The sequence below is a fragment of the Chanos chanos genome, chromosome 12 (assembly GCF_902362185.1).
Source record: "Chanos chanos chromosome 12, fChaCha1.1, whole genome shotgun sequence".
NCBI classification, from domain to species: Eukaryota; Metazoa; Chordata; class Actinopteri; order Gonorynchiformes; family Chanidae; genus Chanos; species Chanos chanos.
In genome coordinates, this window is record NC_044506.1 from 4636383 (window position 1) to 4649758 (window position 13376).

General features: G+C 44.9%; 1 protein-coding gene across 1 annotated transcript in view; it reads right to left on the reverse strand.

Annotated features, from left to right (window-relative positions):
* Window positions 1-4484: 4484 nt before the first annotated feature.
* eepd1 (endonuclease/exonuclease/phosphatase family domain containing 1) overlaps window positions 4485-13376 on the reverse strand; it is a 22074-nt gene continuing 13182 nt past the window's right edge. The window contains exons 3-7 of the mRNA XM_030789068.1: window positions 10019-10129; window positions 7550-7684; window positions 6652-6790; window positions 5564-5758; window positions 4485-5099 (exon numbers count right to left, since the gene is read on the reverse strand). Coding sequence (XP_030644928.1) covers window positions 4903-5099; window positions 5564-5758; window positions 6652-6790; window positions 7550-7684; window positions 10019-10129 — 777 coding nt within the window. The 3' untranslated portion in view covers window positions 4485-4902. The remainder of the gene's footprint in view (window positions 5100-5563; window positions 5759-6651; window positions 6791-7549; window positions 7685-10018; window positions 10130-13376) is intronic.

The following is a 13376-nucleotide window of genomic DNA, read 5'->3' on the forward strand; positions in this document are numbered from 1 at the left end:
AATCTTTCATCACCCAGCATGGTTAGAGGGTGACATGTACTATGTATGTAGTATCTCTTTCTCTCTCTTGCACACGTTCATTGCATTACATTTGCATTCTATCTTCATTTTACTTTTTCTCTCCCTGTACTTTTCGATCTGTCTCTTATGCTCACTCTCTAAGCCATGTTTCTCTCCCTCTCCCTCTCCCTCTCTCTCTCTCTCTCTCTCTCTCTCTCTCTCTCTCTCTCTCTTGCTTGCCGTCTCTCTCTCTGGCATGTCTTTCTCTCTGTTTCTTTCTTTAATTATTCTTTCTGTCTTTCAGACCATTCGTCACCCATTTCACAGTTCTCTCCTGCCCTTAATGTCATGTTCTCAGTTCTCGCGTCCTGTTTGCACATGAAAGCCAAGTGTACTTTCCTCTTCTGATCTCCTGTCCAAAGATGAGTGGACTCTGTCCCTGTGTTGATTCTCTAATAGTTTACTGTTGCTGTTAGAATGGTTCAGGTAATCAGATGCATCTAGCCAGGGTGTTTTTTTAAGGATCAGACATTTGTCAAAGCAACCGCTCGATAGCGACACTGCGTAGCACGCTGACACACGTCATGCCCGGTCAACCATGTGGAAATGTTTCTCTGCTCACCTCTGTCAGTGCTAAGGGCAGTAGAGCCACAACAGGGACCAAATTAGTGCCAAAGTACCAGCAGTTTACATCAGCATAGCTGCCAGTGAGTTAGACTTGACTTAGCCTGTAGTGCAAGCTGGTATTGTATTCACCAAGTAATTTGGTTTCCTGGGCAACAAGTAGAATGGAATGAGGTTGAGGGCAGTGATGTCGTAAAAGGAAGAATGGAACCCTATTGTTGTGGCCAATAGAATGTTCCATTTCATTCTTATCAATGGAGGCTTCAGCTCTTAATTAGGTGTAATATTGTTGTGAATGCCCCCCCCCCCCCCCCCCCCCCCCCCCAAACATTAAGATGCATGGTCTGGCTCTGATCCTTACCAACGCACCCTGTTGTCTCCTCTTGTGCACTTTTTTCAACATGTTTGACTGCTGAGTTTTAGGCAGTAACTTTAAAGATACCACTGTTTTTTTGATACATGTTGGATGTCATAGATGAAAACTGTCAGAAAAATGAGAAAAAAAAGAATGTTTTATCTCTATCTGCTTGAACTATTGAACACTGTGACAATGGTCACGTCTTTGTGCTGTTGATGTTTTTAACCAAATGTTTTGTAGATACAGGACATTACTGGCTGTACCATCAGTTCTCTTTGATATGAGCCGACGTGAGATCACTGGGCATTTGTCTGTGTGGCAGTGGTGCTTTCTCTGGGTTGTCAACCATTCCAATCCCCAATGCAGTAATACAGATTCATACCCAAATAAAGTGAGATCCACTCCTGATCCAGTTATGCGTTATCTGTCTCTGCTGCACATCTGAAAGGAGCCTCTAATGTCCCCACGGTTCAGAGGATGGTGGTTCTTTTAAGGTTGCGTGTACCTTGAGAACCTGAATACCTCTCATTGTTATTTTAGTACTCGATCATGAACACCCAGTGTGGCTCTTAAAATGGTTTGGCAGCAGTGAGGGGCATTGGCATTGCGTGCTGATAATATTTATTTTTTTTAATGTTGGCTTGAGGAAGGAACAGGACGTGGGGGGGTGGGGTGGGGTGGGGGGGTGAGGGGGCAGGGGAGGGGGAGTGGGCGTTGGGCCTTCTCACGCACCATAAGCCAACCTTTTTATTGCTTTTCTTTCTCACACACACACACACACACACACACACACACACACCTCTCCCGAAATGCACCTGTGCCGGTGAGGTGAAGCAGGTAGCGTCTCTGTCTCTGGTTTCCTGCGGTAATTGCATTCCCCTGGTGTTGACAGAGGTGATGGGCGTAAGACATGCTATTACACGCTGGCCAAAGGCCTTCTCTCCTCACCCGCACAGAGACACACAAACCAGGCCCTCTCACTCCACTTATCTGCCACTCATCCCCAGAACGTGGACCTTCCTTAAGACATCAGCTTCTCTGTGTGCATGTGATCTATTATTTATTATGTCTAGAGTAGATATATAACAACTAGAATGCACAGGCAAGCTTAAAGGCTGTTATAGACATACTTATACACTGAGCGCTAAAGGTATTTTAACAAGTTTTGCCATCTGGGATTGTCCAAAAAGGCTCGATTAAAATACCATCAAAAAATGATGTTCAAAGTTGTAACAGGGCACTTTGCATCCCTTGATGAAATCAGAATACAATGATCTGTCTCTTCAGATATCAGTTGAGTGGTGTTGTTTACTGGACTTCACTGAGTTCATATAAGGATATCTGTCTTTTCTTTTGCAATGTTTTCTTTAAAAGGAAAAAAAAAGTCCGACCTCTGTTTCACTTGGCCTGCAAAATGAGCCCTGAAACAATGCTCCATGTAACTGCTCTGTGGGTGAAATGTTTGTGGGCCAGAGGTCACTTCTGTAGTTGGACACTCACAGCAGTACTGCAGTACGAACCAGTGATCGCTAGAGGGCGCGCACGTCATTTTTAAAGATCTGCCTTTTTTGGTGCCGTGGCCAAGCTTTGCAATGCGACTTTCCAAGTTGATGGGGGTTTTTTTTCTTTCGAGGGACTGTAGGTATCCTGTTTCTCAGAGTGCCACTGAAAGACCAGTCTTGCCTTATGTAATACGAATAAGTACGATAACATATGGTCCCAAGTCATTTACATGACCTACGCGAGCTTAAATTTAACAATCGTCAAAATTTGAAATATAGAGCAGCCTGATTCAGGATCAAAATTTTGAAAAAAAGAAAAGAAATCTGGGTGTGTTAAAAACAGCTAAACTCTTTCCGAGGAATCATAATTTCAACATACAGACGGTCAATGTTGCCAAAAATAAATAATAATAAAATTAAAAAAAAAAAAAAAAATTAAAACAGCCCCTGGTGACAGTCTCGGATAATTTACCAAACCATGAAACGTTCTCCAGCTGCCTCTGCACATGCCGTTGTTCAGCGACTGTTTCATTGGTCTGTTTTCGTGGTGGGAGATGCCCCTGTGAACCTATGAAGACATCACTGGGATCATACAGAGTTCAGCGGACTTTGCTGACCTAACCTAATCTGCAGCAGTCTCCTGGGAGCTTCATTACACGAATGACAAACACAGAGGACCGTGCGTGCAATGCTCGTGCAGCGAACTCTATCACATCTTAGATGAATGAGAAATCCGTACAGAAGTAATCTAGTTCTAATAGATTTTTAGATGTCGTGGTTTCACCCAAGATCTAGAATTACATTAAAATGTCGCAAATGCCTTTTAAGAGGGCACCGCTTGTCATGTAACGCTGGCCATTCTGATCGTCTGTGGTTCTATACATTAAAGTTTAGTATACCCGCGTTAATGTGTAGCCCATGGACCACATTCTCAGATGTAGAAAGCTCAGTTTTCCCTGTACTTCAAAACTAGCTCTAGGACAAAAGTTCTTTTTTGTCAACGGCACCTGCTGATGCGTTTCTATGAGAACAGAGTGCTCCAGGTAAAAAGAGCTTTAAGCGTCTTCAATACCGTACCATCCTGTAGAGCTGAAAGTAAAAGCATAATACTGCTTGTTTTATCTCCACCTCCATTTCACAAAGGAATACGGTTTATCACTCATTTCCGGGGCTAATGACAAAGAGTGTGCTCCCAAACTGGGAACATAGAGTACTGTGCTGAGAGATTCATTTTTTAATCTCCCTACAGCAATAAAATTTAAATGAAACGCCTGTCATCCTTTTAATCGTTGTTTCTCTGACGGAAAAAAAAAGAAAGAAACTGAAGCCGAACTCTTACTGTTAAAGCATCGACCAAGAAGCTTGTCTTTCAGGATGGCTCTAAATAAAGTCGGTTTTCACATTCTTTAGCAGTTCCGCGACAGCGCAGCCAAAAACGCCGCAGCGGGTAGAAATGAGGAGGGATGCCGAGAAACGCCACGAGACAGATCCACACCAGACGCGGTTCTGTCCAACCATGTTACTCGGGGCAGCCAGACCCGACCAAGTGCAACAGGCAGAAACAAGACGCATTTGGCAGTCAGAGAACTGCATTCATCTTTTTGAGCGGTGCAGTTTAATTCAGGATAACAGAACACTTCAAGACTGCTAAGTCTTTGCACTATACACTGTATAAAGGCATTGTACTATGTATATCCTTGTTTGTACAGGAACGTCTGACGACCAGATGAAACTCCACTGTCCTCTTCTAACATCAGTTGAATCAAATCTGAACTGACAGTCTTGCTTGTTTAACGATCATTTAAATGTAGTCATTAGCTATATTATTTTACCTTCCGATGAAACCCTTCAGATTTCTTTCAGAATCTATCCTGTTGTATTATTTTTTTTAAAAAAAATCATTGTATTTGTATTTACACAGTGTTAGTAAAGTCGATTTTTTTCACAACAGATGGACAACAATATTCATTAAAACATCATTGTTAACATGACCGTAAAAATTCTGTCAATATTGGTTTATTTCATATACTTCATTGAAAATGTTTGGCACACTTCAGAAGTTCTGTGACATTATAGAATTCTCTTTTATATATATATATCTTTCTCCTTCAAATATATCTGTTTTCGATTTCTTGCCTTTTAGTCAAAAACAAAGGCAAGGTGCTTCACAGTCTCTACTGTACAGTAAATGGGGAAAACAAACAAACAAACAAAAACAAAACAAAAAGAAAGAAAGAAAAAAAAAAGGCAATCTTGGTGCTGCTCTCCACAATTATGAGGGACAGTCATGAAAATTTCTCGTCATAAAGCGTGCCCCCCCCCCCCCAAAAAACCCCCGCCGTCATAACATTTTGTCGTGTCACACAGCGATGAGGTCATGACAGTCCGTCTCCTTGGCGATGGCAAAAGCATGTGGAGTCATCGCTCGTGTTTGGGCACGGGTTCCCCCCTCTCCACCACTGCCACCCCGTTGCCATTACAAACGGACTCTTTCTGGATGGCATCCACGAAGAACTCAGCTACCACAGGGCAGTGGTCCGACGCCACGCCACCCCATGACCAGTTGTCTGGGATCCAGGGATTGGTCAATCCTTCCCGCACCACCGAGCAGTGACCTGCAGGGGGCAGCAGTGAACACAGCCGGTCACCAAGGTGACATTTACAAAGACAGGCTGTCACCAAGTGTAAAAAAAAAAAAAAAAGGGGGGGGGGGGGAATAGACAGCCTGTCGCAAAGCACTTCTTTTCTTTTTCCACTGCAAATTTTCATAACAATAGGAACGCCAAAGACTCCACAGTTTATCTGATGGAATTATCGTGGTGTGTACTGTGTTTTAAATAGCCTCAAACTAAAGGCCCTTATCTTATGAAAACCAGCGGTGAAGTTCCAGACTGTTAATGTTTGTCATTTCAGTGGTATCTATTGTGCATCAGTGGACTGGACTGGATTTACAGCCAGCTATAGCTACAATGTTGGTAAACTATGTATACACAAAGGGACAAGAAACAAATCTACACACACACACACACACAGACACACACACACACACACAGACACACACACAGACACACACACACACCTGTGTAGATCTTCTTAAGAGAGCGGCTGGTCCAGATGTTGTCGGTGCTGTGTGTACCCTGAGGCGTTCTGGTGCTGATGTTGGTGTGAACGCTGGGAGCTAGCAGTGGACTCATCTTCTCTTTACGCAAAGGCTCCAGCTCGGCACTGTCGGGGGGCATCCCGAAATCCCCCAGCACCAACAACTCCTTCTCCCCTGCACACAAACAGGAAGCGCCCCATCAAAACCCTCTGACCAACCAACCGGCCCTCACTTGCTTATCACACCGTGCGGTTTACTGTTCGCTCTCCTAATCGGTGCCAGCAGAACCTTTAACCGACCGAAAGTGGACCGGTGTCCATTTGAACAGGTGCAGTTCACAGATATAATGTTTCAAACGCTGTGACAAACAACCAGCAAGAGAGAAAGAGAGGCTGAAATTTGCACTCGCTGCACTAGTACTTAGGGCCATAATCTCTCATTATAGCTATAATGAGGAACCAAGCAGAGATAGCTGCAGCTGATCCTGAAGCTGCTCGACTCAGAAAAAACAGAACAACCGTAGGCCTAATCTACTGAACTACAGTAACCTCATGCTGAAGTGCCACAGTGGGTGGGTGGAGTCAGAAAGCCATAACCACACTAGAATTTAGTGTCCTCCTTTACACTTTAGAACCAGTTTTCCACAGACACAGAGACAGGCACTCAGACTAATGTTTTTGCAACCTCGTGCCAGAATATCACAGAGGCAGGACGACCCTTGAGTTTGTCTCCAGGATTGCGCCGCGAAAATCTGTCTAAGTGTTGCTGCAGAACCACGCTTCGCCCTAAACACAGTAACCTCACGCTGACGCATCACTGATAAGATACAGCACAATAAGCGGCCTCAGTCACCAACGCCACAGGCATGGATTGCGTGGGTGATATTTTACATAGAGGAAAGGGGTTGTTAGTAGCTGCTGGCATGGCCTACTATTGAACTATATATGAATCTTAAGGCTTTGTCCTATTTAAACGTGAATGTTATTACCTCTCACCCACCGGCTTAGACTGCAGCGTCAGATAGTATTCCTCTGTGTGCAGGGCATGATGGGAGACATCAGACTGACCTTTTAGTGTTTCCTGCACTCTGCCTGTGAGTCGCTGAGCCTTGCCATCGTCAGAGCCGGGGTTTTTCCCGTTCCGTTCCGCTGGAGATGCCGGAGCCTTTAGATGGACGTTCACCATCGCCAGTTCGGACGACCCGATCTAGTTACGACAAACACCAAAATGATTTTAATGAAGTCTGTCCGTTTTTTTTTTGTTTTGTTTGTTTGTTTTAACTTGTGAACAGTTGTTGGGGAGACGTCGCGCAATATCTGATAACACGTGTTTGTCATCTAAATTCTCTAATCAAGGCAATGACAACATGTGAAGAGGACTCTTGAACTTACACAACACTTGTTAATGAAAGAGCCTATTGTTGATTTACAATGGGCGTGATGATGGTGGAGACGACCACATGTCTCCTCTGCTACATGAGGAGTCATTAACCACTTCCCTTGACCAGACCACAGGGGACTTTTTCTGGAAACTATAACGCACCCAGAGGTTCACGCTAAGTTCCCCAGATCTGTCCGCCACTAATCTGCCAACGGCAACTGACCGGTGAGTGCCGCTGTCACAGCGACGGGGCTACGATCCCCTGTCGAACTTCCCGGCCATGAAGAATTTGAACTTTTGCTGAGAATTTGTTTTTGGACACCCGGCCACGGGGTCTCCACGGTGATGCGCTAGTATCTTTTTCCGCTGTCCGCAAAATGTATCACTTTACTAGAGTGCTGGACATGGCTCATTCTAAGAATCATTTAGAGTATGAACGTTTGCATCGATTAGAATACAAACAGCTGACATCCATAAAAACGTCTCTTTTATCAGATGCTGTCAATCAAACACATTCATCAGCAGATACAGATCACAGAGCCGATCGCTGTAATCTTCATCACGGCCTTGGACTATGGCACTTACGTAAAATCGGGCGAGATACGGCCGAGAGTGGGCGTGCGACCCGTTGCCGTTGGTAGTGGGACTTTCCAGAATGACCGCATCCTTCAGCTCGATCCCGGACGAGCTGTTCCAGAGGAATCCGGAATATTGCGGACCCTGCAGAGGAACGATGATGGGACACGTTAGTAACCAAATATGGCATCACAATTAACAGAGAGCTTGTCGTTCATGTTACCTTTACATTTATTCATTCAGTGCATGTTTTTATCCCAAGCAACTTCCAAGACAGGCAGACAGAAAACAAACCAGGCATATAGCCATAGGTCTGTGGGGTAAGCACTGTGGCTAAGTGCAGTATTAGACCAGACACAAGAACAAGAAAAGCTGAGTGAACTACTGACAGATATAAGTGGGTCTATAGCCACATAATCTTAAGCTATCGTGTATCTTCTGACGTAAAGCATCACAGAAAATAAGAGCTAAGTAGCGCCCGTCATACGAGGAACCGAACGTGGTGGCGTGGTTCTCCAGAGGAACAGAGAAAGAGTGTGGAGAACAAAACAACCACCAGCCCTGATCTACACCAGAGGACTTCTCCCTCAGTGGATCTCTCGGCTCCTGTTTGCGTTGGTGGAGATAGGGGCTTTATTCTGGTTGATGTGCTCTGCATTGTCCTGTGCTATACAGCGTGAATGAAATGTCTGCGTGATACGCTGAAAGAGGAAGACAGAGAAAACGAGAGGGAGAAAGAGTGAGACAGTAAGAGAAACAGTGAGTGAGAGAGAGAGAGAGAGAGAGAGAGAACGAACGGTAGAGAGATACAGATAAAGTGAGAGAGTAAGAGAGAGAGAGAGAGAGAGAGAGAGAGAGAGAGAGAGAGACAGAAAGGGTGAAACTCAGAGAGGGAGAGACAGCGAGAGAGAGAGAGAGAGAGAGTTATTGTAAAGCTGTGAGGTTTATAATGACCTGTTTCTGTAAAACAGGACTGAGCCCCCTCTGGCTTTGATGTCCCAGATTGATGTACGGACGAGTCATTGATAAGAACGGCCAGGAGGTGAAAAGTACGCTCCACTCGACAAGCTAAGCCCGTTATCTCCACGCCGCATGCACTGCAGCAGCCGGGCATCAGGTGCATGCTTTATAGGGTCTCACTGATTACCCACTGTTATCTTAACAAACACAACACGGATGACACAGACGCGCAGTATCATACGGTGTGCAGCCAGCGTACACATCTTCTGTGAACGCAAACTTTTAGAGACAAACAACCATTGGCAAATCTGAGTCTGTCACCTGTCTGTAGAAATAACAAACAGAGCATTTGGTGGAGTGTAAACACACAGCCTGTGACAAACATGCAAATACATAAAACAGGAGGCATAACCGTTCTGTGCCCTGACCATGTTGTGTGTAGTTCAAGTTCAAAACATGAGAGCACCACCCTTCCCTACACCTGCCCTAAAACCTAATTCTCCTCTAGGTTTGGATCCTCTGAGAGCCAGACTGAGCGTTGGCAGTGATCCCGTCATACTGGCTATGAGTTATCTCGGCCTTTCTGACACACACACACACACGCACACGCATGCGGACGTATTAGAGAGCTAATCGTGCGCTGCGCGCCAACCACCCCCCCCCCCCCCCCAACTCCCCCCCCGCCTCCGTTTTCCAAACAAACAGCCGAGCAACTGCAAGACTTCCTGTCCGATTTATTCCACGGGCCCTGACGCGCCAAGCAGTGACACAGTGCAGGCCGCAGCAGGCTGAGGAAGGAGGAGGCGGCGGTGTGTGTGTGTGTGTATGTGTGTGTGTGTGTGTGTATGTATGTGTGTGTGTGTGTGTGTGTGTGTGTGTGTAATGGGGGGGGGGGGTGTCCTCCACAATCGGCCTCATTCATCTGTTGCACGGCCGTACAGTCACCGACGAGCCGCTGACCGCGGAGCCAACATTCAGATCTGGAAGATTCATCTCCTCCGAGGCTTCCGCCATCGGGTAAACAGAATTATCTCCATCCTCTGGAGAGCCTCTCGTGTTTGGCTTGGCGGGGCGGTGAGGACGGCGAAGGCCTTTTTTCGAGATGGGTAAAGATTTTGTGTTCCCCATTACAGTGCTCTTAAAACCAGCTTTGGATGAACTGAGAAATACCTTCTTGTAAAGATCAGATGAGATCAGATGGCCTTTGGAACGAGGAAACCAGAGAGCCTTCTTAAGTAGAAAAGGAAGATTGGGGATCAGATGGGTGGTCTCCGCTTCATGGGCTCTGTGATTATACATATACAGCGTCTGAACGAAAGCCAGTGGCTCGTTATTATGCTCAGCGTTATCAGAGTGGTTTAATCAATCTCTCGGGGAAAATGGAAGTCAGTGGAATTCCATGGAATATCTCGACTTAAGTAGCAAGACAAGCCTCTGGGGGTGTGTTTTTGTGTGTGTGTGTGTGTGTGTGTGTGTGTGTGTGCATGTGTTTGTTCTGGAGGACATCGTAAACCTTACCTTAGTTGACTGTCCTGTGGGTTTTTCAGAAACAACACATTTCCACACACCGCGAGGGCTCCTCCACTTCTGCACACTGGAAAGAGTGGCCTGATTCAGCTCCACACAGAACTGAAAAAGGAGATGGGAAGAGGAAAGGAGAGGAGGAGACTGTTATTCGTTTACAATGTGAGAAACAGGCATTAGTACATTTCCCCTTCATAAAGCAGCACACAGTCCCATTATGTAAGTCCATTATTTCTCTGGCCCACTGCCCTTTCATAACATGTAGGTAAAAGATGAGTTCAACTCGCGGGTAAAAGTGTTAAGTCAAACAGTCGAGGGTAACACATCCAGGGGTTATAAATACCAGCAGAAATACAAGCCATCGCTGAGGCAGCGCATGGAATCCCTCACATACGTGACACGGCACTGCCCTAGACACCGGAGATCGCGTGCCAAAGCGCCCAGCAACGCGAGCTAGCCCTGGCAGGCGCAGAGGGCACTTGCTAAACTCGCTAGCTGCACAGCCAAACAGTTTGGTTACTGGATGTCGCATTGTAATTCCACCGCCCCCCCCCCCCCCCCTCCCCACCCCCACCCCTCGTGAACGCCTGTAACTAATCCTAAAGTGAGAGCTTCTCTTTGGGATACCAGAGGACCAACAGAGTGTTTTAAAGAGCACGACAGTGATTTTTCTAGCGATTTTAAGACAGGTTAAGACTTCGTAAAACTTTAAATTACATCTTTAGGTAAAAACTATCACCACACAACAAATTAACCAGTTGAAGTAACTCTAAAAATGCTTTTATTGTCTCTATCAGGTCCAGAATCTGACAATACGTGAGTTAATTCAACACTATAAGGGTTAAGTTGCAATGTATGAATGCGGAATCGTTGATGAATCTAGGTCATTTTATTTTTAGCCACAGAGTTCTTCTACATGCTTGGGACACTGTGAAGACCACAGAGGTATATTACCTATGCTAGACGCCGCTAAAACAGAAAGCATTCCAGCCCATAATTATCACCCCCACAAAAGCCGTAATAATCAACATCAAAGACAATCAATATTGTTTGTGGTTGAAACAACCTCATCTGCAGTAGTGCACGATAAAGCGATGGATTCCTGCCAAGTAGTTTCCACTATGATCTGGGTGAATGAAATTACCGTAACCATTTTCCTTTAGCGAAAAACGACGAGAGAGGCAGCTTTTGGCAACGGGCCACGGGAGAACCCATTCACTTACGGCAGCAGGCGCCTGAGAACAGCAGGGAATCAACAGCATTGCACTTATGGTATCACGAAATGAAGAATGGATGGCACCTTTTTTTTTTTTTTTTTGGGTAGTGAACTCAAGCAAGTAATTAATACCGTAAAGACAGATCAATAACAGAATGTTATGAAACGCTGAGATAGGAGAACTGATGCGGACATTCAGCTGGATCCGTAGTGTGGATTCACCGTTTGCCATTTCACGGTGTATCCAAAAGGTTCCCAGTACATATAGTTTAACCCTGTTTTCAATACGTTTACGACTTTGATTGTTTCGCTCACATTCTTGTCTCAAATGATTCATGAATGGTCGAGTGTGACGTGCTACTATGGTCGTAACTTTGGGTGTGACCCCAAGACAGGTAACAGAGAGGAAACCAGGTAGGATGATACCCAGTACCACTCCAGCAATCAGTCCAAGGCTTAGTACTTCTGACATACGTCAACCTCCCCTTTATCATTTTGCCTTTATCAGAGAGAGGCAGAGAGTTACATTTAAAGATGACGCAGATGAAACGTCCTTTTGTATAATGGTCTCATCAGGTACTGTACATGTAAGGGCTAACTGCACAGTGCCTTACTGCATTACTTAAAAAAAAAAAATATATATATATATATATATATATACACACACACATATACACACATACATACATACGACCACACACCCCTACATATATTTATATATACACACACACACACACACACACACACACACACACACACACATATATATATATCTATATATCTCAAACGAAAAAGAACTCAAGTGAATATTAAAAGTTCTGGGGTCTCTTTATACCAGCTCAAACGAACAAACCTGTGTTGAATCAGCAAAACTGTATTTCAAGGCTGAATGACCTTTAATGGTTTTGAAATAATAAACGTTGAGGTGGTTTCTAGGGAAACTGTTTATCCTTGATCAAAAACCACATTAAGTGCCTTAAGGCATCATCCTCTACCAAGGAAACATTCTTTCCAATGCTTCTAACTGTCAGTTCCTTTCCTGTAAGAAAAAAATGGCTTGTTGTTTTGTTTTGTTGTTTTTTTTTCCCCTTGGAAAAGATTGCGGCGTCAAATCGTCCGTCTCTCGGCAAACCCTGCTCTCTGTTCAAAGCTGCTGGGTGGGTGGAGAGTAAGCCCTTGTCTGTGAGTCACTCACAGAAACACAATGAAACTGACAACAGGCCCATGTCAATGCCAAAGACATTTTATGTCTTTTCATTAATCAAGACATCTGGTCATCAAAGAGGGGAGAACTGTGCATATTTAAGACATGACAGAAAGAGAGAGAGAGAGAGAGAGAGAGAGAGAGAGAGAGAGACTAGAGTACAAGAGAGAGACAGTAACAAGAGGGAGAGGGAGAGAGACAGAGGAAGGAAAAACAGAGAGAGAGGGATAGAGAAAGATGGAGAGAGAGAGAGAGAGACACAGAGATGGAGAGAGAGAGGGGGGGGGTAAGGAATGAGAGAGAAAAAAGACAGACATAGAGACACAGAGATGGAGAGAGAGAGAGAGAGAGAGACACAGAGATGGAGAGAGAGAGACACAGAGATGGAGAGAGAGAGAGAGAGAGAGAGAGAGAGAGAGAGAGAGATGGGAGAGTTTAGACATATGTCTGTTCTCGTTGATGCAAGCGTCCGATTTGAGGTTGTCTGTGCCGTCTCCTGAGTAATGACGCACATCAGAAGTAAAGCATGAGGCACATCCTGTGGAAACTTTCATCACCAAAATCTATTTCTGCTCACCATAAACTCAGGATTCCTAGGGAACCAGATATATAAACAGAAAAACGCACAACCTCAGGGACCAGCTTTCTATTTTCAGCTACACAATGTTTATCTTTCACAAAAAATACCCCTTGCTCCCAACTGGGACTTTGGGAATTCTACACAGGAGGTTGTTGAATTCCTTTCGCGGGTACCTTATGAAATAATCAGACAGGCATGGAAATGTGAAGTGAAATGACTGTGCTGAACTGGGCCACTGTAGTTGTATTACTCTACAGAGAGAGAACATCAGAGCAACATTCTTCTGTTCCATGTCAAGGTCACACAGTCCAACTGAGGATGTTCACTGAGGTAAACCCATTAAAACACCCCA